This window comes from Cherax quadricarinatus, chromosome 54, assembly GCF_038502225.1.
Source record: "Cherax quadricarinatus isolate ZL_2023a chromosome 54, ASM3850222v1, whole genome shotgun sequence".
Classification (NCBI taxonomy): Eukaryota; Metazoa; Arthropoda; class Malacostraca; order Decapoda; family Parastacidae; genus Cherax; species Cherax quadricarinatus.
This window is the reverse complement of record NC_091345.1, coordinates 20,783,617-20,811,415: the sequence shown is the minus strand read 5'-3', so window position 1 is coordinate 20,811,415 and position 27,799 is coordinate 20,783,617. Positions and strand designations below refer to the sequence as shown.

General features: G+C 39.5%; 1 protein-coding gene across 9 annotated transcripts in view; it reads left to right on the top strand.

Moving 5' to 3' along the window:
- Positions 1-14,940, top strand: part of LOC128699201 (adenosylhomocysteinase-like 1) — a 562,478-nt gene extending 547,538 nt beyond the window's left edge. For 7 of the 9 annotated variants that reach the window (XM_070096725.1, XM_053791785.2, XM_053791787.2 and 4 more), the window contains 2 exons: positions 4,532-4,652; positions 6,981-14,940. In XM_070096725.1, the coding sequence (XP_069952826.1) occupies positions 4,532-4,652; positions 6,981-6,987 (128 nt within the window). In that variant the 3' untranslated portion in view covers positions 6,988-14,940. Of the gene's footprint in view, positions 1-4,531; positions 4,657-6,980 lie in introns of those variants that run through there. The other 2 variants (XM_070096726.1, XM_070096727.1) reach the window with 1 other exon arrangement.
- The last annotated feature ends 12,859 nt before the right edge of the window (positions 14,941-27,799 follow it).

Genomic DNA, 27,799 nt, shown 5'->3' with positions numbered 1-27,799 from the left:
TATTGAGGTGAATGAGGCTTAACCTTGTTGAGTATAAGATGTGTCAGTACTTGCAACATGTAGCTTCCAGTGTTTTGATTGGGTGTCAGTGATGGTGATCAGTAAGGCTTCCAGGCATTATTGATGTCTAAGGTCAGGTTTAAAGATGATGAGTTGTATCTCTTTCCAACTTAGCAAATATTTCCTGGAGTTTCTGTAGAGGACAGGCATTGCTTCAATCGTTCCTGTTGCAGGCATATTGATATTAACTCATGTAGATAGATACTGCAGACTTCTGCCTGTGTCCCCTACATATTTGTTGGAATGGGTAGATGCATGCTGTGGATGTACGGGGTGTAGGGCTATGCTTCTTGGTGAGGTTCTTGATGGAAGATGTAACCACAATGGCTAGATTGATGATGCTTCTATCAAGTACCTGGCAGGTGTTCTTGGCAACATTCCCATCAGAAGCACTAAGAACTGCTTGGAGAAAGGGTCAGTGAGAGTTTTGTTAAGAATACTTTGAGTCTTGAGCCTGCAGGCTGGGATGAAGAAAGAGGAGAAATGAATCATGTGAAGGCTTGTGTTATGAAAGTACACTTTCCTTCAAGATAACAATTGATGGAGATGCAAATGGCTTTCAAGAAGAAACCAGATAAGGCACCTTAATTGGCACAGGTACCATAGTGTGAATAAATGTACGTAATCCTTGTTGGTGGGTTTCGGGTACACCTGGAAGAGAAGGGTGTCACTGTTGGGAGACCTGCACAGGACATGGAGGAAGGGTTAGTCTACCCTCCCTCTAATGTGAACTTTAGAGATAACTTGACTGTTGATTTGTTGAGAAGGGCCTGGATATTAAAATATCTGGGATAGATCAAGATATAATCAACATAGCCAGGAAACAGTGTTGGGAATGAGGGTGCTGAATTTCTCAGTCTCCAGGTTCTCCATTAAAAGGTTGACAAGCACAGCATGAAGAGGGCTACCTATTGCCATCTGAAAGCTTTGTTTTTAGCAGTTATCTTGATGCTTGAAGAACTTAGTTTACACAAGAGATCCACTAGGCTGATGAATTACAGTGGACCCTCGGTTTTCGTCCTTAATCTGTTCCAGAAGGTCAGTCAGAATCCGAAATGGACGAAAACCAAAGTAATATTTCCCATAAGAAAGAATATAAATCCAATTAATCTGTTCCAGACACCCAAAAATATTAACCAAAAATAAATTAAGTTATTAACCCTTTCAGGGTCCCCAGGCCCTCTCCCAGACTTGTTCTCAGGGTCGCCCAAATTAAAAAAAAAAAAAAAAGAAAGAATCTTTTCCCAATCATAATGACACCAAAAGTATGAAATTTGATGGAAAACTTACGGAATTATGCTCTCATGAAGTTAGCGGTCTTGACGATGTTTATGCATCGGCGATTTCGCCCACTTTGAGCCCTATTGTCGGCCAATTCCAGTGTACTAGTTAACAAAAATCATAACTATTTCGCTAGAACTCCATTTTTTCTATCGAATGAGTACAAGAAACCACCCATTTACTGATTTCAACTATCCAATACAGTGGTCAGAATTTAGCAATTTTGCCAATTTCACACAAATTTCACAAGATGCCAATTTCCAAATAGGGTCCAGAATAAACAAGAAAGACATTCCTGGCACTAAAATAACATTTCCTCTGTTCATTTGTCACGTCCTCACGCCCCTCTTACATTCTTTTGCTTTCCACTTTGAATTTTTATTCTCGCAAAAAATAGAAGATTTACTGTTATGCAGACTACTGCATTAGTGTAGAAATGGTATAAATAATATCGGCGCACTTGTGAAAGAATATTAGACTCACCAGTTGACGTGTATTGGACGCTTAGCATGATTTGTTTACTTTTGAACTTCGGTAAAAATCGAACATTTCTGCTACTTTGAGCTCAATTTCAAGGTACTTTTCGTTGTAAAACCAGTCAAAATCATCTCAATTTCTGTAACATGTCTTCCATTCTATAAAATGAGACCAGGAAAACTAGAATACAACAATAAATACCATACGAAAATATAGTGCAAAGTTGCTGTTTTAATCCAAAAACACAAAGGTTTTTTTTTTCTCATTACCCACTGTGTGCTGAAGGATTTTTTTTTTTATACTGCGCACACTGACCACATAGACCCATTCTTTCATATGTAGGCCTACCAGCTTTCTCTCACTAGATTTGAGGGCGCTAGAATTTAGGCATACTAGTACATCAAAAACCCTGGTGCGTAAGCCGTACTAGTACGTCCGAAACCCTGAAAGGGTTAATAAAACTTGGCATTAAAAAAAACAATAAAAAAGTAAAATACATATACAGTACATTTCTTACTTACCTTAAAATATTTGTACATAGTCTTAATGTAGGGCAAGAGGTGAGTGGTATTTATTTGTAGGAAGTCAGTGTAGGTAGCTGGTAGGTGTAGCCCGCCTGGGCTGCACCTACTGGCTGCCTACATTGCGACCCAGAGCCATATTATTACCATCAACATACCATGTTTCTAACAACTACCTTTAGATACCATCATAAACAAAGGGAGAAGTAATGAATAATTCATGCCGAGAATTGTAAACAAAAGCGTTATGTATTAAGGGCGGTGACTGGGCCAACGCAGATTCATACACGTTTTCTCCAATTTAATGTCCTCAAGAATGATTATTATGTATTAGTATTATTACTATGGCGTTAAAACTAGAGGGACTCTCTTAGTGAACGAGTAATAAAGGCATGTTTATATGCTATGTAACATGTTTCTTATATAATTTTGAAGAAAATATCATAGATGGATTAATGAAAATGTCTATATTAACGTAAAATAAGACATTTAATGTGGCCAAGAGCGAGTCACGAACGTATGAGTGGTCCAGGCGGATGTGTCAGGTATGGACGATTTCCGAGCGGATGTACAAAACCCGGGGTAAAATTTCGCCGAAAAAATGGTCGAAATCCAAATTGTATGATTTCCGCACTGGACGAAATCCGGGGGTCCACTGTACTTGAGAAGTTATGGTTATCAGTGAGCTTCTATCCCAGAATGTTAATGGTAGCATCTGTGGGAAAGTGATTAAAAAATAAAAAGCAGTGAAATCAGAAGCCATGCTCTTTTTTTTATTATTCAAGTTAGAAAAGCAGGAAGTGTTACCTGAGCATTTGAGGTGCACCTGATTAATAGTGCCTAGTAGTGCAAAGAGGTGCTTGGGAAGATGACCAGCTAATGTGTTGAGTGCTCTCTTGTCCAAGGTGATAGGGCAGTAGGGGTATACCAGACTTGTGTCTGGTTATCCTGGTAGAAGGTATCAAGTCTCTTTCCCTGTTCTGATTTGCATAGGATGTTATGGGCTTTTTTGTAGAAACATTTTTGGTACTCTCAAGTAGCAGTGGTTGTGAAATGGGCTGGTATATGTTGGCATTGCTGAGGTGGTACAAAAAGTCTGTTATGATAGGCAGCATTGTTAACCCCCCCCCCCCCACACACACACACACAGTAGCAACCGGTGAAGAGGCGGGGCCAGGAGCTAAGACTCGACCCCTGCAACCACAAATAGGTGAGTACAAATAAGTGAGTACACACACACACACACACACACACACACACACACACACACACACACACACACACACACACACACACACACACACACACACACACACACACTCACACTCTCACACTCTCACACTCTCACACTCTCACACTCTCACACTCACACTCACACTCACACACACTCACACTCACACACTCACACTCACACACTTACACTCACTCACTCTACAATAGTGTGGAATTTGTGAGCATATGGTGTTAGATATGATGCAAAAGAAAGGGAGGCAGGCCAACTGCTGCCTAACCCTACACATCACCCCACATTGCATTCTACCACAGCAGTGAGGAAGTGGCAAGTGTTGGTCAAGTTATGTATGAAGTAAAAGAGGGTGGGAGTGAACAGGACAGTGAGAAAATTCAGCTGCTACCTACCCCCCACACATCTGTAGCTTTGGTCTGTATACATTAATTGAACAAAGTTTAATACTTCTCACTATTTGTTAGTCAAATAGAACATGTTGTAAATAAAATATTGGGTAAATATTCCCACTTAAAAATTAAATGAAATTAAATATGGATTATGGCTTAGAAACACATCTCCAATTATAACATGGGTGTTTGTGGGAAAATAGTTTACAAGTTCTGAACACTAATGTGTTCCATTTTTGGGAATGTATTAACATTGCAAGTTGGGACTCCTCTATACTGATTTATGGAATTTGGGTTAATTACTTTCAGAAACATTTTGTGAACAGCATTGTATGGGACACATGTTAATTTTAAGTAATACAGTGTGTGATAAGTTATACGTATATTAGAAATGTTATTTATAGTGATTTCTGTTGAATATAAAAATATGAGCTGAAATGCAAATATTTTTGATAATATTGGGTTATACCAAATTAATTGCCTCTTGTACTGAATGTTTATTTTAATTAAAACCTTTAAGCACAAATAGGTTAGAAATATATTTGTATCTATTTTAGATGAGTATGTAGCCAGTCTTCACCTGCCTACGTTTGATGCTCATCTCACAGAGCTCTCTGATGAGCAGGCAAAGTATATGGGCTTGAACAAGGCTGGACCATTCAAGCCTAATTACTACAGGTAAGCAAAAGAAAAAAAAAAACATGACTTATCTGTGTGGTTTTTCTGTTCTTCAGTAAATTGCAAGTTTTTTATGTTATGCTAGCTTTTAATATTGCACAACTGAATATAATTATATAGCATCATTAAGTATTTATAGGTCTGGCATGTTCACATACTATTTCAGAAAAATGGACTAAACCTGTAGGGGTCATAAAGAGCTGTATATTAGGAAAAACAATTGGCACACAGATAGTCATACAAACATCAGAGAATGATGACAACAGAGTAGATAATGGTCATACAGTAAAGAAATGATCTAGCGAAAGCATCAGTCCTATAAATTAGCAGTAGTTGCATAAAACATTACCGAATTTCATCAAGGGTTTGTCAAGGATTTCTTGATCTAGGAATGTGAACTTCATTCCCTTCCTTGGATTACCTACTTTGCATTGTACAGGTTAAGCACCTGCCCTGATTATAATAATTCTTTCATTCCTGTGTAATTACCTCCTACAGTCTGGCTTTACCCAAATCATTCTGTTCTTGCTTCTCTCCATCCTCACTCGTTTTGAAATATTTTGATGTACTGTACAGCCTCTCCTCACTTAGTGATGTACTTGTTAAGATAAGATTTTCTTTGGATATTTAGCCCCGGAGGGTTAGCCACCCAGGAAAGTCAGTGCGTCATTGAGGACTGTCTAACTTATTTCCATTGGGGTCCTCAATCTTGTCCCCCAGGATGCGACCAACACCAGTCGGCTTACACCCAGGTACCTATTTGCTACTAACAGGACAACAGGTGTAAGGAAACACGTCGAAATGTTTCCACCTACCAGGAATTGAACCCAGGCCCTCAGTGTGTGAAGCGAGAGCTTTAGCCACCGGGCCACCGAAGACTCGGACTTACGATGGGCTCTCTGACCAGTATACATACCTAAATAATGTATATTAGAGCTGATTTCCTCTATTCTGTTTATTACAATATACAGTACACTACTGTGTAAACATTTAAAAATATACTAAAAATTTTATAAATGGTGCAAAGGTGACATTAAAACAATATCAAAGATGGTTGACACAAACTCACTACCATTACGTATAGTATGCTCCTTGCTTAGTGATGAATTCGTTTACCAACATGGTCATAGGAATGGTACTCCATCGTTAACCCTTTCAGGGTCGAGAGGCCCTCTCCTAAACTTGTTCTCAGGGTCGAAAATTTTTAGGAAAAAAAAAAAAATCTTATGAAATGATAGAGAATCTTTTTCCGATCATAATGACACCAAAAGCATGAAATTTGATCGAAAACTTACGGAATTGTGCTCTTGCAAAGTTAGCGGTCTTGGCGATGTTTACACATTGGCGATTTTGCCCACTTTGAGCCCTATTTTTGGCCAATTCCAATGTACCATTTGACAAAAATCATGACTATTTCGCTAAACTCCACTTTTTCTATCAAATGAGTACAAGAAACCACCCAGTTACAGATTTCAACTATCCAACAAAGTGGTCAGAAATTTGCAATTTTGCCAGTTTCACACAAATTTCAAAAGATGCCAGTTTCCAGATAGGGTCCAGAATAAATAAGACAGACATTCCTGGCACTAAAATATAATTTTCTCCGTTCATTAGTCACGTCCCTAGGCCCCTCTTACATTTCTTTTGCTTTAAACTTTGCATTTTTATTCTCACAAAAATATAGAAGATTTACTGTTATGCAGACTACTGCATTAGTGTAGAAATGGTATAAATAATATCAGTGCACTTGTGAAAGAATATCAGACTCACCAGTTGACGTGTATTGGATCCATGACATGATTTGTTTACTTTTGAACTTTGGCAAAAATCGAACATTTCTGCTAATTTGAGCTCAATATCAAGGTACTTTTCATTGTGAAACCAATCAAAATCATCTCAATTTCTGTAATATGTCTTCCATTCTATAAAATGAGACCAGGAAAACTAGAATACAACCATAAATACCATATGAAAATTGCAAAATCGCTGTTTTAAACCAAAAACAAGGTTGGATTTTTTATACTGTGCACACTGACCACATAGACCCATTCTTTCATATGTAGGCCTACCAGCTTTCGCTAGAATTTACGCGTACTAGTACGGCACCAACCCTGAAAGGGTTAAGTGAGGAGAGGCTGTATTCCAGAAACTCCAGATGACATGAAAATACATCCATAGTAATTCTCCTTAGCATTTATGCATGATTATGACCCAGCAGATAAGCCTATATTCATGTTAAATTCTTATGTATTGGCAATGCAATAAATTGGGGAAGAAATTTTGATAAATGTTTTAAGAAAATCTTAACATCTTCATTACTTTTTTCAGGTATTAAGTTGTATCTGTGGCACAACTGCAGTAGACAATTTCATGGGACTGTATGCCATTGGTAATGTAGAAGTTTTAGAGGCAACAGTTGGCATACCACTGGTGAAAGAGACATGGATGTGACAATACTTCACCTAAAACAAAATGTATGTTATTGTCAGGGATTTTAGAATTTAGACATTTCTCATTTAGATTTGTTCTTGTTATAGCATACATGGGTTGTATTGAGGTATCCAGTTCTCATTGTCTTAAATATTACATATTCTGGTAGCTACATAATGTTAATTGTCGTCTGCATATATTAATAAAGACCAGAAATATGTTTTGCAACATTCAAAATGATCCCTTTTAAAATGCAGAATTTATCATCATATTGTTTTATTTAAAGCCTTTGTAAATAATAATCTTGGGAAACAAAAGTTTGAATATTAGCAGTGCTGCAGTTATTACAGCTGTAAAGATCCTTATACCTATAAGCATTTTATGTCACACCATCAACCAAGTACCTGATGACACTTTACTGCCAATCAGCTCACAGCAGTGCTCAGGTACAGTGGGATAGCAGGATAGCAGATGTTTTAAAATATCTGTATAATCATTTTTTTTTTTTACACAAGAATCAAAGTTACTAACAAGCTTATCTTCAATAATTCTACTCTTTATTATGTATTTCTAGGGGAGTAAAGCAGGCATGAATTTTATTGAATTGTGATTTTCAACAAGGGCATCACATATTTCAAAATGATTACCAGGTAGTAAGATAATCTTATTTTTATACTTCCAAATATTTACTGCAATAATTACAATTCTGACAGTAAAATCATTCTGTATATTCACTGTTATGGTATATTTTTATTCATATTATGGTAGTAAGATATGCTCTGCTAGATCACGTTTTCATGTTAATTATATTACGTAATTATAACTGATTGTTTATACAGTTTGTCAATTTATACAATTTGTCACTTATAAGCTGTTACATAGATCCAGCACCTGAGAAGGGTCTTATTGTGCTTCTGTAATAACCTAGCGAGGCCAATTGCTGCTTATTAGATACTGACAGGATTTCATCACACTGACAAAATAAAAATTAATATTGTGATACTGAGTGTTGGCAGATTTAATGAAAAAGCACTGGGCAATAAAATAGTTGAAAATGGCCAAAATTTTTTTTTGCCTCTAGGTTCATTCAGAGTCATACAAAAAATAAATACAAGCTGCTGGCAGGTTTTGTTTTATACTCCACATTCAACTTGAGTGTCTGTCTACCTGTCTTGTCTGTGATAGTTGTAGAGGTCAGAACCAATGATAAAGGACCAGAGGCCAATATAACCACTACAGAGAATGCATTTGTTTATTGCTAATATGGTGTGTGTTAGCAAAGGGAAAACTGCCACTACAGTACTAGCAGTGTTTAGATCAGTCTTACAAGGCTAATATGAGAGCAACAGTTTTAATGAAGTGCCCATACTAGCAACTTGTATTTGTAGGTAAAGCTTGCAGCCTTTTTTTTTTCTCTTGCCACTTTGTGGCACTTGGTAATACAGTAATAGGAAATATGCCAGTCTTTAATCAAGTTAGGCCAATTACTGTTTAGTGGTGTTTAAGGGATCTAATAATGAATTGCAGCCTTATAATAGAGTATTGAGATTTTAGGGAATATCAATCCTCTGTAAGCATATTTAGAATGTAGGCCATGATATGTGCCCCAGGAGGGAACTTGAGGGGCAGTAACATTTTTTTTCTTAAATGCTTTTAAGTGACATCAAGAAGGCGTTGTTGCTCAGTTAAGGTCCGAATTTTGAAGCATTATGTGATATAGACGTATATATATTTGAGACATTACCTGGTGCCTGGGATGTAGTTCATACCTATTGCCACAGCAGTCGTATAAGCATTTATCTTCTATCACATGGTACATCAGAACATAGGCCTTATTATTATTGTTGTTACTGCTGTTACAAGTGCTGCCCTCACAAGCTCATCATTCATTCATTCTCGGATGGTGCTGTCGAGACAATCATTTGTGGCATCATGTCCTCCATACCTTAGGTATGCCTCATTACCCGACTAGTTTTATCTGAGCAGATTTCAAACAAATACCATTTTGCAGACTGGAAATGAGGCATTAGTACAAATTGGCTCCCCTTCAAAGATATTCATGTAAATAATAGAAAGGGCTTTGTTTGTACCCCTGTGGTATGGTGAATACAGTTCTATACATTATCTACAAAAAGACGGACGATTTACATTCTTTATACCACTGAAAATGTTCAGCATTTTCAACTGAGAATGATTATCCTTGTCCATTAGTTTACTAATTACCTTCCATATAATTTTAATTGTATGACTGTGGCCATATCCTTGTCATACCAGCAGGCTTGGAGTAATTACATGATTCAAGGTAAATTACAGTTTCAGTTACTCTTCCAGATTTTCAGTTACTTGATCAGAAAAATAGCAAATTACAATTACTTTATATTTTGTATTAATTTTTTTTTTTTTTTCAATTTAAATTTTGCTTAATGCTAAAATCATTGCTAAATGTTTGAAATAATAAACAGACATTTTACTTAATATTTTGTATATAAATGTAAATACTTGAACCATGCACAAGAATACCATTAGTTACATTTTCAGTCAGAGCCAAACAGATGGAGAACATGTACAAAACATTTGTTGCACTATATTAGCCAAAGATCCAGGAGGATTACAAACAATAGATAAGCTTCAGTTCATAAAGTGTACTTCACTGTGTTAAATCTAAGACATAATGTTTAATAATATCATTTCATTCAATACAACTTAAAAGTGAAAACTGCACCTAGAAGTTGAATAATAATTTTTATTTTGACATGATACAAAGGAATATAATAGTTGGGTGTACATGCCAAAAGCCCCTTTGTATGCAGAGCATTTCAGGCAAATTTAAAATTAACTGAAGTTCATACGGTCATTAGATGAGTTACAACAAGTACATGAGAATTGAGTATTCTATTAGTTAATGCTCTATAGCTGTAATACATCTAGTAGAGAAGATTTTTTGCATAAAGTTATAATTGGGTTATTTCACAATTTCAGTTTATTAAGATTCAAACATGGAAGGTACTAATAAATTTCTCATTTGTACTTTACTTTATTCAGAAATTCACAGAAGGTTGAAGGCCCTACATGTGCTAATTTTACAAATGCAATTACTTCAAGGCTGCATAACATCCTGTGTATGACACTTTCTTATTGTTCATGGAAGTTTGTGTGTGGAAATATTAAATTGCTCTTAACGAAGACAGTATTAATTTTTCATCCACATGCTCATCTTGTATACATTTCATCTTATAATTGATCTACATTATAGAAATTTTAAGTATTACTAAAAGATGGATCAGTAAAGGTTACATAGGCCTCATTTTACAGAATTTTAACTTTATAAATAATTCCGTGCCATTGATGCCAGCACCATGTCGACTATTTTCAACATGTCTTATCTAAACTTCAATCAAGGGCTCTGCAAGACTGAATAGTTTTAATATTTAGTTTTATGATATTTTAATGTTTTTACATGTAATACTGTGTCCACTAAAGCATAATTGAAGTACAGTATATTGAAGAATCCCTACTCACCTCTTAGTGAGCTGTCATCTGCACTGGTACTACTCACTTGAAGAACTGCAAAGTTGAAAACCTGTAAGGAAATAAATTGTTTGCATAAGGGAATATTTGCTTGTACAGTGGACCCCCGCATAATGATCACCTCCGAATGCGACCAATTATGTAAGTGTATTTATGTAAGTGCGTTTGTACGTGTATGTTTGGGGGTCTGAAATGGACTAATCTACTTCACAATATTCCTTATGGGAACAAATTCGGTCAGTACCGGCACCTGAACATACTTCTGGAGTGAAAAAATATCGTTAACCGGGGGTCCACTGTATAATTAAAAAAAAAAGGTTTAACAAATTAATTACCATATATTCTTGGCCATAAATTGAGAGGCATACTTCCAGTAAAAAAAAAGCAAGAGGGCTAGTAACCCCTTCTCCTGTATATATTACTAAATTTAAAGGGAGAAACTTTCGTTTTTCGTTTTGGACCGCCCTTCCTCGGTGGGATATGGCTGGTTTTTTGAGAGAAGACTCGGTAAAAAGAAAAAAATGTTTATCACTCTTTACCCAGACCTACTCCTAAGTCACACTGACTCATTATAGTCATAATCATTGAAGTCCTCTGTTGTTTTCACTGGAGTCGAGCTGTAATAATAGCATGTACCATGACCACTGGTGCAGTAGGAACTACCTAAGATCCATTCATATTAATTTTAATAAACAAGTGTGCTAAACCAAAATGGATGATACAGCACTCCTTTCCTTAACTGTTTGCAGTTGCAAATTAATTTTATGAGGAAAATGAAGATAAATTTTTGGATGCCCAAAACCAAAAACAAGTCACCTTCTAGCCAATTTTTTATTTTATTCATAGGAGTACTTTTACCTTCATTACTGAATACATGGCAACTCACTGAAGATGTGTGTAATGACTTGCTATATTGTTCATAGTTGACAAGGGGTACATTTCAAAGACAGTTTAGGGTGTTGTGAATTCATAAACACACAATGTTAAAAAAAGACACCTATTTTTCATTTTTATTGCAAATTCATAACAAATTTTATAAGCTAGAAAATATGTTAACAATTAGAATTCTCAGCAATCACAAATCAAAGACAAGCACTATACATTTTCTATTAGACATTTTGTCAGAACAGAACACTACTTCAAAATTATACAAACTAGAATAAGAAAGCATAATCCACAAATGATACCATGTTGCATCAAAATTTGTAGTTACATGTATGATACAGTACTTGTTGTGGTGTACATGTACTGGTATGTCATCACCCTTATCCCTAGAGGTTTTAAATATTAATTATTAATAAAAAAAATAAGTAAAATTATAGTATTAATACATTTTTCAGTATGAGGAAGACAAAATATACATAAGAGGGATTTGGATAAACTGTACTGTACACAAACCTCTACTGCAGGGGTGGGGAACCTTTTTCTCTGCCAAGGGCCATTTGGATATTTATAAACATCGTTCTTAGGCCATACAAAATTATCGACTTAAAAATTAGTCTGCTATATTTAGTCAAACATTAAATTAACTCTCACCTTATGTGATGACTGGAGCTGCTTCTCTTTGGTGAGACGTGTGATGTTAGATAGTATTGATGATGTTGCATCGGAAATATGTTCAAAATGAAGATTGAATATCAGAATGGTATACAATATCGACAGGTTAGTAAGTAAGGCACATAGGCAACAGTTAGGCATCTTTATTCCAAAACGTTTCGCCCACACAGTAGGCTTCTTCAGTCAAGTACAGAAAGTAGGCAGGAGCAGTAGAGATGTGAAGACGATGTAATCAGTCCATCACCCTTGATGACTGAAGAAGCCTACTGTGTAGGCTAAAACTTCAAAACAAGATGCCCAAAGTTTATACGAACATTATTAATACTTACTACATTGTAGTAAAAATACCTACCCAAAACAATACTGCCTTACACCCAATTGTAACATTCTCATACTGTAAACTTTCAACAACTCGCAATGTTATACAGTGGACCCCCGCTTAACGATCACCTCCCAATGCGACCAATTATGTAAGTGTATTTATGTAAGTGCATTTGTACGTGTATGTTTGGGGGTCTGAAAAGGACTAATCTACTTCATAATATTCCTTATGGGAACAAATTCGGTCAGTACTGGCACCTGAACATACTTCTGGAATGAAAAAATATCGTTAACTGGGGGTCCACTGTATTCCCGTAATATAATTTCAATATTTTATTATTGAAACTATTGTAATTTGAGTACAATTAATGTCTACTATAAATAAAAACAGATGTACAACTTAAACTATGATCAATTTATTTAGTATCAAGTAGTCTGTAAGCTATTAAATTAAGTCTGCCCATAATGCCTAGGCATGATAGTGGCTCTTTTTGCACTGGAACTCATTGTTGTCATTTCATATTCTCAATGTAATCTTGCAAAGAAATCAAATTTGTTTGTTTGTTTGTATGATGCCTAACTGTTGCCTATGTGTCTTACTTACCAAACTGAAAAAGACAATGGATGGGAGACCGATTCAAAATCTGAAACAGAACAATTGGATTTTATGAAATACTGCAAAATTACTCGCATGTAAAAAACATCAATATATTCTTCCAAAGGGCCCCAATTTTTATAATGTCAGAATAAAAGCTAAAAGGTGTCTTCATAATTCTGCATACTTAGATTTTAGGTTTCGTATTTTTTTTTCATTATACATGTACAGTGTAAATTGGTATGGGGAAGGGTTAATATAAATTTATGTTGCTATGAAAAAAAGCTCCTAGATTTGAATTTCAAGTCCCACTTGCAGTTGCCTTGGCAGAGCCAGACCAAATGATTTCGCAGGCCTGAGATGGCCCGTGGGCTGGACATTCCCCACTCCTGCTCTATTGCAATGCTGCATATTCTAAAATTCTCCAGATGCTGACAAATAACTTTTTTTTTACCATACTTAAAAAGCATATTACAGTATAAAAAAAAATAACTTATGGTTGAGAATATATGGTAGTTGTAGCAGAATCTAAAAGTGAATTTATTTTACTATTTGAATGTATAAGTTGAGATGCTTAGATTTTTATATTATTTTTAATAAAAATATTTGATTTTGGAAATACTATGCCAGGAGGCAAAAAAAAAAAAAAAAAAAGTGCCGTATATAATATTTGCACTTACAGGTATTCAACATAAATATAATACTGATGACTTTTTGAAGGATGTCAACTGCTTTGGAACTGGGTTCATAATTGTAAAAATACTTTATGATGAGTTATGCATGTGGATATTATTATACAGAAATAACTCTCTTGTTCAGAATTCTACAAATATATTCTCCCAGATTCTGAAAAACAGATTTTTAATGTAATTTAAATTTTTATGAAAAGTACAGTTTTTTTTTTAACACTTGAAATTTTCAAATCACAAAGAAAATTCAGTAGTTTATTGAAAAAAGTACTTCAGAACTGCTTTCCTGGAAGTATTTTCCACTTTCTGTTCAGAATGATCTTGAATTTGGAAGCCAATAAAAATGAATTATTCTGAATAAGAGGGAAATCACTGTACAGTATTATAATTAGTTTCATGTGCTATTGGATATGCAAAAAAATTTAAAAAACATATTGACTGATTTCAAGCAATTTAAATGAAATTTTTAATATGTAATCATGCAAGAATATGTATTTAAAGCAGAGCATGCAACACTGTAAGTGCTTAACTTTTTTCTTGAAAGTTAAAAGGTTATCCCTCAATGCCAGGACACAGTGAAAGCGTTGGGCTTGAAATAACACATAGCAACAAAGAAAAGAGCAAGAAAAGTAATTTACTTTGGGTGTGTCCTGCACAGTGGGTGAGGCATTTAGTGTACAATCTGACATTCCAGACACCTTTAACAAGTTATGGTGTTTAATTATTGTATTTTGGGGATCTCATTGGTGCTTGCAGTGTTTATTATTTAGTACTATATTTTGTTTAATTTTGATGGTTTAGAAACTTTAAAATGTTAAATATTTTCTAAGTAAGTCATTTGTGGATAATTCGATTCACATATTTTCTGCATTTTTATTATTTGATGTTTCACACTTCCCATCCTCAAATTAAAAATGTGTAAAATGTATTTCTCCTTTTTCTTTAGTATTTCCCAAATTGGCTTTACATTATGTATAGTGTTACTCACCCACATGCATTTTTTCTAATGTACTATGAAGACTTCATTATGGTAATGAAGTTCCTCTAACCTACAGAATATACGAGAATTTAGCCTCTGGAACATGTTCTTACTAACTTATATAGTGTGTCTATTCAGTCCTGTTAAAAAGTTGGCGAGGGTAATAAAATTGTATTAGTTTGTAGAAAGTATTGGTGTTTCATTTTCCTCTGGTAGAGCAATAACAAGTGATAAATTGCCAGTTGTTCCTGGTAACTGTTTATTATTATGATGCTCCACAAAACAAGTACTAAACCTGTATGAGTCATTCAGCACTACATTGCAGATGGGTGTTTATATCAGAAAAATTAATGTGATGTATGGAAGCATATATTAAAAAGAATTCAAAGTTTTTGCAATCAATCAATTTCACTTAAGAAGTCTTGCAATCTGCACTGAGGGTTGGGCTTTCTAATAAGGCAAAAGTCAAGGTGAGAACATCAAGGTATTGAAGGAATGGCTGAAAATTAATTCTTATTATATGCTCTTAGATAAACTTGACAATCGAAAGTATTTTTGACCCAACAAGACCTGATAATTTAAAAGCACTAAGATAGACATGCAAATGCCATTTCCCACAACCTCCTGATTAGAAACTTGACCTGCAACACAACTGTAGTTTATTACCTCTTCAAGGGGGGCTCCTTGGCGTGGTGAAGAGGCTCTTGGTCTGAGGAATTAGACCTGTTGGTCTACTTCCTCAGACTGAACGTAATTACCCCCCAATCCCCCGTTCCCTATCCCATCCTCCCCTTTTTCCTTTCCTCCTCCTCCTCCTCCCCACCCTTCCCTTTTGCCCTTCCTTTTTTGGCCTTTTTTTCTTTTTTTTTTCTTTTTCTTTTTCTTCCCTCAGGCACGCTAGTTCCTAGGTAGGGGAAAGGGTACCGGGGTCCATCCCATTCCGTTGAGGTTCTTGGCGGTGGCGTAGTTTGCCGTGGAATCTGGATTGCCTGGGGATGTCCTGATCCCTCTCCGGTATCCCGGAGGGTGGCTTTGGGTGTCTCTCGGGCGACGGGTGTATCTCTGGAAGCCACCTTTCGGATTCTGGGGGTGGTGGCCGAAGGAGGTATGCTTTGTGGCGGATTTCTGGCCACCCTCTCTTTTGTCCACCGAGGTAGCTCGGCAGATGTGAGGCTGCTATCCCGGATTGCCGGTTTACTGGCATGATGGGTAGGGTATGGCACGGGTTCCATGCTGCATCTGCGCTACTTGCGGTGCTGAGGTCCTCTTGGGCGCGGAGGGAGATTTCTGGCCCTTTCATTCCTCCTAGGAACTATCCCTCCCTGGTCCCCCCCTTTTTTATTCTTTTTTTTATTTTATTTTCTTCTTTCTTTTTTTCTTAAAAACAAAAAGAAAGAAGTAACCTAACCATGGCAGCCCTAGTCCATGAACGTGCTACCCCCGGGCCCCTTCTTGATACCGCACCCCGTTCTGACCCCGCCTCGTCTTTGGACCACTCTTCGGACACTCCTCCCCTCAAGGAAGGTTCCTTGATGTTGGTGAGGGGCTCTTGATTTAGGGAATTGGATCTGTGCTCCAGTTCCCCGAATTAAGCCTGAATGCCTTCCACATCCCCCCCCCAGGCGCTGTATAATCCTCCGGGTTTAGCGCTTCCCCCTTGATTATAATAATAATTCGGACACTCCTCATGCCTCTGTACCTCTTGCCGGTGCTGTTTCCTCACCCGCTTCAGGTACTGAGGCCTCGACTGACTCCTTCGATTTATCTGACCTTCGCTCTCCTCTGACTATGCTTCCGGCCTCTCCCTCTACGGTGCAGCAATTTTCGAATTGCCGGTCCGTTCCATGTCGGACCAACTCTGGTCCCACGCCTAAACGACAACGACAATTACCTGCTGATGATACTTCTCCACCTTCTCGTTCTTCTCAGAAAAGATCGACACGTCCTTCACTACCTTTCCACGCTCAGTTTCAGACTGCACAATGGACTAAATTCTTCACTTTACGACAGACTTCCTCTACTACCTATCTTTCTGACCACAGTATTGGCAAGGCACTCCTACGCCATGTTGGTAAAGATATTTCTTTTCATGCTCTTAAGAGCGGTACGCGCATCGTCACCATACAGAATGCTACCCAGGGTCATGAGCTTTCTCGTCTTTCCCATATCGATACTGTTCCTGTAACTATTGAAAAGCATCATTCCCTCAATTCTTGTAGTGGTACCGTCATTCTGCCCCATACCATAGTTCAACAAAATTTCCAGACATATGGCACTGACATTCTTGAACAGCTGGAACTCCAAGATCTCCCAATCCTCAAGGTAGACACTTACGTTCTTCCTGCCCGCGGGCAGAGACGATACCCTAGCAATGTGGCTCGTTTAACTTTTGACAGCCGTGAACTCCCATCCTCAGTTTATGTAGCAGGACATCGGTTACAAGTTCGAAAGGTGATCCCTACACCGCAACAGTGTAGAAATTGCCGGCGATTTGGCCATCCAGCGAAATATTGCAGATCTATCGCTGAATGCCCAGTCTGTGGTGCCGATGACCATTCTAATACGTCTTGCAATCGACCTCCCTCTTGCCTTAATTGTCATGAGGCTCACCCTTCGTACTCTCGCCGTTGTCAAGTCTACTTAAACAAGCGGGAAATCCGTTACCTCAAAGAGGCAGAAGGTCTCCCTTATGCCATGGCAATTTCTCATCTCCGCCTCCAAGGGAGACTACCTCGTGTTTCTTATTCCCGTGTTTCAAAACGTCCCCCCACTTCTGGTATCCCATCTTCTGCACCCACCTCTGTGGTTACCTCTCCCATAGTCACTCCTGTAGCTAATTCTTTTGCTGTCCTCGGCTCAGACGTCCCTACTTCAACGTCTCAGTCTGATCTTGCTTCTTCGTGTTCTCTCTCACAAGCCTCAGTAGCAACGAGATCTCGTATGACACCTCCTCCCAATCGTCCCTCTACTTCTCAAAAGTCAAAAAAAAGGTCCGATAACACCTCCTACCCATCTTCCACCTCCTCATTTTTCCCTTCCCTGTCTCTGTACCTGGTTCTCCCCCTCTCACTGGCTCTGTTACAAGTGTAGAGGTTCACCCTCCTCCTCGTACTGTACCTTCCTCCCCTGTTCCCTCCCAAGTTTCTTCCTCTTCTGCCACCTCCCAGGTTTCTGCCTCTTCTGTCCCCTTCCACGCTTCTCCAGTTCCCTCCACCCTTTCACCCCCCCCCTACCTTGGTACAGTCCATTACAGTTCCAATCTTTACTCATCCTCCCCCTACCATTTCCAATATTGTCTCCCATACGACGTCTCTGAATTCTGAAACACTTGAAGCAATCTCTGAATATATTGCAGAGACCAAACCATCAATGGACACTGATCCACCCTCCGCTCCTTCTCTCTCCTCATCTCCATCTGCGCAACTCCTTTCTTCACAGCGCACCGTTCCTTCGCTGCTTGAACATTTTCCACTGCCTCTGCATGTGGACTTTTCTAACCCCTCTAGTCCGTAGGAACCCTTACCTGCGGATTTCAGGTATCTTTATCATTGCCAATCATGGCCTATTTACAGTGGAATATACGCTCCCTCAGGGGTAATCGGGGAGAGCTTCAGATGTTACTCTCCCAGTTTTCCCCTGTTGGTGTTTGCTTACAGGAACCAAAATTACACTCTGCTGTTATCTCTCCCATCTCAGGCTATAATTTATTGTATTCTTCAGATCCTTTTCCTGATGGGACCTTTAATGAAAGTGCCCTTCTTCTACGCACTGATATTCCGTACCATCAGCTATTTGTTCGTACTTCGCTGCATTACACAGCAGCCTGTATCCACTTGCATAGGTGGTATACGCTCTGTTCTTTATATCTCTCTCCTTCTCGGGCATTATCTATTCCGGATATTGCCTTTCTTGTTTCGTCATTACCACCACCGATTCTGTTACTTGGTGATTTTAATGCCCACCATTTCCTCTGGGGGGGGGAGGGGGTGTCTCACTGTGATTCCCGTGGCATTCAGTTAGAGGCTTTTCTTGCCACCCTTCCCCTCCATGTTTTAAATACAGGTACTCACACCCATTTTGATCCTTGGACTCACACTCTCTCTTGCATCGATCTCTCAGTCTGCTCTTCCTCCGCCGCATTAGACTTCACTTGGTCTGTTCTTCCGGACTTACATGACAGCGATCATTTCCCAATCATTCTTACTTCCCCTTCATATTCACCACCTCTTCGCATCCCACGCTGGCAATTTGATCAGGCAAATTGGAACCTTTACTCACACCTAACTGTTTTTAGAGAGGTTCCTTCTTCGTCCTCCATCGATGAGCTTTTACACCTCTTCTCGTCCTCCGTTTTAACCTCAGCTTCTCATTCTATACCCCAAACTTCGGGCAGGCATTCTGAGAAATGTGTGCCTTGGTGGTCTCCTGCTTGTGCTCGTGCAGTATGTTTGAAACGCACTGCATGGGGCAGGTACCGGTACAATAGAACCACAGAGAGACTTCTGGATTTTAAGCAGAAGTGTGCGATCGCTCGCTGTGTCATCCGTGACGCTAAACGCACTTGCTGGCGAGATTATGTCTCCACCATCACCTCTGCTTCCTCTATGAGTGCAGTCTGGAAAAAAGTACGAAAACTGAGTGGTAAATATTCTCCTGACCCGGCTCCTGTTCTGCGGGTTGCTGGTGTTGATATAGCAAACCCACTAGATGTTGCCAATGAAATTGGCAATCATCTGGTCCGTATTTCTCAGGGACTCCATCTATGCCCCTCATTTCTTTCCTCAAAGTCTGCCAGAGAGTTAGCACCCTTGGACTTTTCTTCTCTCAGAGAAGAACAGTATAATGTGCCTTTTACACTTCAAGAACTGGAGGCAACACTCTCAGCTTGCCGATCATCGGCAGCTGGGCCCGACGACATTCATATTTGTATGCTACAACATTTACATCAGTCAGCCCTTGCAGTCCTATTACGCCTTTACAATCTTATTTGGTGACAAGGAGTTCTTCCACAGCTGTGGAAATCCGCCATTGTTCTCCCTTTCCGCAAACCAGGCACTATGGGACATGAAACCTCCCACTATCATCCCATTGCTCTTACCAGTGCAGTTTGCAAAGTGATGGAACGCCTGGTAAATAGACGTTTAGTGTGGTATTTAGAGACACACAACAGTCTCTCCACTCGTCAATATGGCTTTCGTAAGGGACGTTCTACCATAGACCCCTTACTACGCTTGGATACGTATGTTCGTAATGCCTTTGCGAATAACCACTCAGTTATTGCCATATTTTTTGACCTTGAGAAGGCATATGACACAACTTGGAGGTATAATATTTTAGCCCAAGCCCACTCCTTAGGCCTTCGAGGCAATCTACCATCCTTCCCTAAGAACTTTTTAACTGACAGGCATTTCCGTGTTCGGGTTAATAATGTGCTCTCCCCGGACTTTATCCAAGCTGAAGGTGTCCCCCAGGGATGTGTTCTGAGCACAACACTTTTTCTCCTTGCTATTAATGATTTGGCCTCTAGTCTTCCATCAAATATTTGGTCATCACTCTATGTTGATGACTTCGCTATTGCCTGTGCAGGCGCTGACTGTCACCTTATTACAGTTTCTCTCCAGCATGCAGTCGACCGTGTTTCCAATTGGGCCACCACACGTGGGTTTAAATTTTCCAGCACTAAAACCCACCAAATTACTTTCACTAGACGCTCTGTCATCTCCGATCATTCTTTGTACCTCTATGGCTCCCGTATCCCTGAACGTGATACAGTCAAGTTTCTGGGCATCCTCTTTGATCGTAGGTTATCCTGGAAACCTCGCATTACCTCTCTGAAGGCAACTTGTCACAGCCGGCTGAACCTTCTTAAAACCCTTGCTCATCTTTCATGGGGAGCTGATCGTCGAACCCTCCTTCGCCTACATTCCACCCTTATCTTATCGAAACTTGATTATGGTGACCAGATCTATTCAGCGGCATCTCCTGCTACTCTCTCTAGCCTTAACCCCATTCATCACCAAGGATTACGTTTATGCCTTGGTGCTTTTCGCTCTTTCCCTGTCGAGAGCCTCTATGCAGAAGCGAATGTTCCATCCTTATCCGATCGCCGTGATGCCCATTGCCTTCGCTACTATGTACGCTCTCATGATCTCCGCAATCCTTCCATTTACGTATAGAATGGTCACTGATATTAGTAGACATTCTTTATTTGTTCGCCGCCCCTGTTTACTCCGTCCCTTCTCTCTTCGCCTTCATTCGCTCTTGTCTTCTCTTCAATTACCACCTTTCTATGTACATGTAGCATTTCACTTTTCCCTACCCCCCTGGGAAGTTCCAGCTGTTCGAGTCTGTTCTTTCTCTCTCCCTTACTCGAAAGCCCAACTGTCTACGGTCGCTTCCCGCTCTCTTTTTCTTGACCACTTTCACTCTCATTCTCATGCCATTGCTGTGTACACAGATGGCTCTAAGTCTTCTAACGGCGTAGGATTTGCAGCAGTGTTTCCGGACAGCGTCGTACAAGGACATTTACTATCTTCGGCTAGTATTTTTACTGCTGAATTGTATGCCATCCTTACAGCACTTATCCGTATTGCATCTATGCCTGTGTCATCATTTGTGGTTGTCTCAGACTCCCTTAGTGCTTTACAGGCTATACAGAAATTTGATACACCTCACCCCTTAGTCCTCCGTATCCAACTTTGGCTACGCCGCATCTTTACCAAGCATAAAGATATTGCTTTTTGTTGGGTCCCTGGTCATGTTGACGTACAGGGCAATGAACAGGTAGACACTGCTGCGCGGTCAGCATTACATGACCTACCAGTTTCATGTAGAGGTATTCCATTTACGGACTATTTTGCTGCAATATCTTCCCAACTTCACACCCGTTGGCAACAACGTTGGTCTACTATGCTCGGCAACAAACTTCAATCTATTAAACCGAGTATAGGTTACTGGCCGCCTCCTTATCACCAGTGTCAAGGTTGGGAGACTACTCTCTCCCGTCTTCGCATTGGCCATACTCGTCTTACTCATGAGAATTGCCAAGTTCCATTATCAGTCAGCCACATTCTGTTGGACTGCCCACTTTATCAATGAGCACGCAGAATTTACCCCCGTCGTCGTCTTCGCTCTGCTGCTCTCTCTTTACCTTCCCTTCTCGCTGATGGACCCACCTTTCATCCAGACTCTCTCATTGACTTTTTGACAACAACTGACTTACTTCACAAATTCTGATACCTTCAGCCCTTTCTACTTCAATCTCTTGCTACCCTCTACCCCCATACTATCCCCTGCCCCGCTGTTTTCTGTAACCTACTGATCATCCCTCCTCCCTTCTGCCATCCTATACCCTCGCTTCCTTCCCTACCCTGCAGCGCTGTATTGCCCTTGTGGCTTAGCGCTTCTTTTTTATTATAATAATAATAATTAGTTTATTAACAACTTGCTGGCTACTAAACTTTGACCAACAACACTACCAGTGACCTTTAATCCTCTGTACTGGTTTATATATATAGTTAGAAAAAGTGCAATATTCTCTAGGAGACTGGAAAGTCCTGAAAAAGTGTAATTTCCTGTAGGAGATTGGAAAATCCTGAATTGCATTCACACCTCATGAGTAGGACAATGCTGAACTACTATACCAGAACACACTTTTATTATTATCAAAACCAAGCATTAACCCTTAAATGGTCCAAACGTATATATACGTTTTTTCAACATCTGAAAGTATGTAAAAAAATGTAGATCTTTTTTGTTTTACATTTGAAAATGTGTAAAAAAAAAAACTTGCAAAACTACATTTTTTTTTTTTATATTTGAAAATATGTAAAAAAAAGTAGATCTACTTTTGCAGCACTACGAATTTGAACGTCGATCTGTCTGGACCGTTTAAGGGTTAAACCCACTAGGGTCATACAGTGCTGCAGGGTAGGGGGTGTTCCTGGATCATAGAGGAGCAAGGGTGGAGAGGAGAACTGAGGTAGAGATAGAAAGGGCTGTGAGGAGTGCTGACCCTAATGGGTTGAGTGCTTCTTTTTTTATTATAATAATGTGAGGAGTGCTAAAGGAAGTATCAAAGTTTGTAAAATAAATTAGCTGCTGTCAAAAACGTCAAAGAGGGAGTCTGAGTCAAAGGTGGGGCTGTCGGTAACAAGGGAAGATAAAGTAAGTGTGTTAGAGCAGTGACGATGATGGAAGTAAATCATGTGTGCTCACTGATAGGACAGTCCACTAGAATATAGCAAACTGAAAATGGAACCTGACAATTCTCAGAGTGGAACAGGCAGAGCGCCTCTCTATTAGATACCCATGAGTAAGACAGGTGTGCCCAATGCAAAGACAGGAGAATGGAGTCTCCCAACCTCAGCATTAATGACAAGAAGGCCAAAATCCTAAACTTGGCTTGATAGAATAAAATTTGTTATGAGTCATATCAGACCAACGTTGTTGCCAACAGTTGTGAAGGTGGTTAGAGATTACTGTAAAGTAGTCTGAGAATGGAATACTACCTCTATATACCTCTGCTGACTGTGCAGCAGTCTGCCTGCTCGTTGCCTTGAACACCAACATGACCAGGGAACCAGCAGAAAACAATTTCTTTGTTTTTGCTAGAAATGTAGCACAACCAATACAAAGAACTAAGGGATGAGACAAATCAAATTTTTAAATGGCTTTCAGAGCACTAAAGGAGTCTTGAGACTACTACAAATGTTGAGGTAGGCATAGATGCAATATGTATAATTGTATACAGTTCAGCTGTAAAAATACTAGCCATGTCTGATAAATGCCCTCGCACTATATAATAATTACTGATGTGTATTTATTTATATCTTTGGTGTCATGCTTTCGGTATCTATCTATATGGTGGCAGTTGACGAAAAGGACACGTGCTTTTCTATGACAGGAAACCACATGGCTGGGTCTGAATCACATGGTGGGGCTTCACTGTCCATGTCTACAGAAGTATCTGTAGAATGTGGTTGTGGTGATTCATCACCTTTACTATCTTGATTTGGTATGTTCTTTTTATTTTCTGCTGTGGAAATCTGTCACTGTTCTGCCTTTTTGTAAACCAGGTACTTAGGGCCATGATGCCTCACACTATCGTCCCATAACTATTACCAGTGCAGTTTGCAAGTTGATGGAACGTTTAGTAAATAGACGTTTGGTGTGGTATTTAGAGACACACAATAGTCTCTACACTAGTCAACTTGGCTTTCACAAGGGCCACTTGGATAAGTATGTTCATAATGCCTTTGCTAGTAACCACTCAGTTATTGTAGTTTTTTTTTTTATCTTGAAAAGGCACATGGAGATATAACACTTTAACCCAGGCTCATTCCTTAGGCTTCCGAAGCAACCTGTCACTTTTCCCTAAAAACTTATCTGAAAGACATTTCTATGTTAAGGTTAATAATTTGCTGTCCCAGACTTTGTCCAAGCTAAAGGTGTCCCTCAGGGACGTGTCCTTAGCACTACTATTTTTCTCCTTGCTACAAATGATCTGGCCTCTGATTTCCCACTAATATTTGGTCATCACTTTATGTTGATGACTTCGTTATAGCTTGTGCAGGCACCGACTCTTGCCTAGTATGTACCAGCCTCGCTCCAGAATGCTGTCAACAGTGTTTCCCATTGGGCCACTACTCATGGGTTTAAATTTTCTAGTGCTAAAACACACCAAATTACTTTCACCAGATGTTTTGTCATCCCTGATTCTCCATTGTACCTGTATGGTTCATGTAACCCAGAACGTGATACAGTCCTATTTCTCAGCCTTCTGTTTGATTGTCGGTTATCCTGGAAACCTCACATTACCTCCCTGAAAGCAACTTGTCACAGCTGGCTGAACCTCCTTAAAACCCTCGCTTATCTTTCTTGGAGGGAGATCGTCAAACTATCCTTTGACTGCATTTAGCCCTAATTTCATTGAAACTAGATTATTCCCTGTTTACTTCATCCCTTTTCTCTTCGTCATCACTCACTCTTGTCTTCTTGTCAGTTGCCCCCTTTATATGTTCATCTAGTATCTAACTTTTTTCTTCCCCCTCGAGAGATTCCGACAGTTCGTGTCTGTTCTTCCCCACCATCATGCGCTAAAGCTCAAATGCCTACAGTTGCTTCTCGCTTCCCCTTTTCTTAATCACTTCCAGTCTCATGCTCATGCCATTGCAGTTTACACTAATGGCTCCAAATCCTCTGATGGTGTGTTCCGGACAGTGTTATGCGAGGTCATTTATTAGACTCAGCTAGCATTTTTACAGCTGAACTGTATGCAATTCCCATTGCAATTATCCATATTGCATACATGCTTACCTCAACATTTGTGGTAGTCTCAGACTCCTTTGGTGCCCTGCAAGCTATCCAAAAATTTAATTATCCTCATTCCCTGGTTCTTCATATAGAACTTTGGTTATGCCATATTTCTAGCAAAAACAAAGGAATTTTCTACTGGGTCCCTGATCATGTTGATGTTCAGGGCAATGAGCAAGCGGACTCTGCAGCAGGGTCAGTAGTACACGATCTTCTAGTTTCCTATAGAGGTATTCCATTCTCAGACTATTTTGCTATAATCTTCAGGAAGGGTTCAATTCTAGAGAGGGCAGTGTACTGTCAAGTAGTTATCTTAATGACAACAACATTCTTCACAGCTACCAATCAGGCTTTAGGAGATCTTACTCAACTGACACCTCCCTAATTACAGTGGTCTCTCAATAATCGTCCATAATCCATTCCTGGAAGTGGGACTATTATCGAAATGAACGATTTACGAATCAATTTTTCCCATAAGAAATAATGTAAATTCAATTAATCCGTTCCTGACACCCAGAAGTATTAAAACAAAAAAATTTTTTACATGAAATATAGATGTAGTACATAAACAATACAGTGGCACATGATGAATTAAACATTAACAGAATAACACTTACCTTTATTGGCGATTCTTCTTTGTGTATGGAAGACTGGAGAATGAGACTGATTGGATGAATTACTGTTTGGAAGGGGAATCCTCTTCCATCAACACCTTGGGTACCAATTGCTTTTCTAGGGTTACTTCTCTTCTCTGTTTCTTAATGCCACTAGGACCACCTTGAGAGTCACTGGAGTCCTGTCTCGCAAAAAAACTGTCCAGAGAGCTCTGTTTCTGGCGTCTCTTTAAAACTTCCCTAAAATGGGCCAAGACTCTGTCACTGTACAAGTTGCCGATATGGCTTGCAACATCCTTCTCTGGGTGATGTTTCTCCATAAATCTTTCCATCCTACCCCACATTTCAAAAATCTCCTTAATTTCTGAAGAAGGCACCTTCCTCCATCTCTCTTCCTCCTCCTCTGCAGCAAGATTCAGAGCTGCCATCTGTTGCTGCTCCTGCTGAAGCTCTTGCAGCTCCTCAGTGGTTAGCTCTTTGTTGTGGTCCTCCACCAACTCTTCCAAATCCTCCAAACTCACATCCAACCCCATGAAAGCCCCCAGTGCCACAATGGATTTAACAACTGACATGGGCTCATCAGGGTCAGCCCCAAACCCTTCAAAATCCCTCTTGTGGACACAATCTGGCCACAATTTTCTCCAAGCAGAGTTCAAAGTAGTGGTAGTCACTCCCTCCCAAGCCTTACCTATAAGGCTTACACAATGGAGAATACTGAAATGTTCTTTCCAAAAATCTCGTAGGGTCAAGTGAGTGTCTGAGGTCACATTCAAGCACCTTTCAAACATTGCTTTGGTGTAGAGTTTTTTAAAGTTTGCAATGACCTGCTGGTCCATGGGTTGGAGGAGAGGAGTGGTATTCGGGGGCAAGAACTTTACTGTGATGAACCCAAACTCCTTCAGAATTAGGTCATCCAAGTTTGGAGGATGATCAGGTGCATTGTCCATTACTAGGAGGCACTTGAGATCCAATTTCTTTTCCAGGAGGTAATTCTTCACACTAGGGCCAAACACTTCGTTGAACCACTCTACAAAAATTTCCCTCGTGACCCATGCCTTACTAGTAGATTTCCAAAACACACACAATTTACTCTTCATAATATATTGTTTTTCCTGAACACTCTGGGATTTTCAGAATGGTACACTAGTAACGGCTTCACTTTGAAATCCCCACTAGCATTAGCACAGAACATTAGCGTCAGCCTGTCTTTCATAGGCTTGTGTCCTGGCATTGCCTTTTCCTCTTGTGTAATGAAGGTCCTCTTTGGCATTTTCTTCCAAAAGAGGCCTGTTTCGTCACAATTGAACACTTGTTCAGGTTTCAGTCCTTCACTGTTTATGTACTCGTGGAATTCATGCACATATTTTTCAGCTGCCTTGTGGTCCGAACTGGCAGCCTCACCATGCCTTACCACACTGTGTATGCCAGTACACTTCTTAAATCTCTCAAACCAGCCTTTGCTAGCCTTAAATTCACTCACATCACTAGTTGCAGGCAATTTCTTTACCAAATCGTCATGCAACTGCCTAGCCTTTTCACAAATAAGCGACGTCATAAGACTGTCTCCTGCTAATTGTTTCTCATTTATCCACACTGTGGCATGCAGAGAGTACGTAACCTTTATTCGGCGCATGTACACACCCTCATTTACAGGCTATCTCCCCAACCAGCGAACCAGGTTGCTAAGAGTTGATGATGGGGCCCCGTCGTACAACTAGTGACCAGGTTCTAGCCAATAAGAAGATGGTTTTGGCAATCGCAGAGGTTATGTGGGTACCGCTCTCTTGTCTGCCCTTGTCATTCCCATTCTAGAGCCGGTTGAAGCACGGTCTGCTATCTTGTGGCTTCTATTCTGCCTTGCTTACCGTGGAGTGCACTATACTTATCACTGTACATAGTGTACATATTGCTGTTCTAAATTGGTGAAGGATAATATAAGTCTAAACTTTTTCTGCTGTGTTTATTTTGCTCCCATTACACACGGGATAACAGGCCATTTGGATTCCTGGGTTGTAATACACACCAATAATAACTACTCAACATCTTCGAGTTTACCTGGAGAGAGTTCCGGGGGTCAACGCCCCCGCGGCCCGGTCTGTGACCAGGCCTCCTGGTGGATC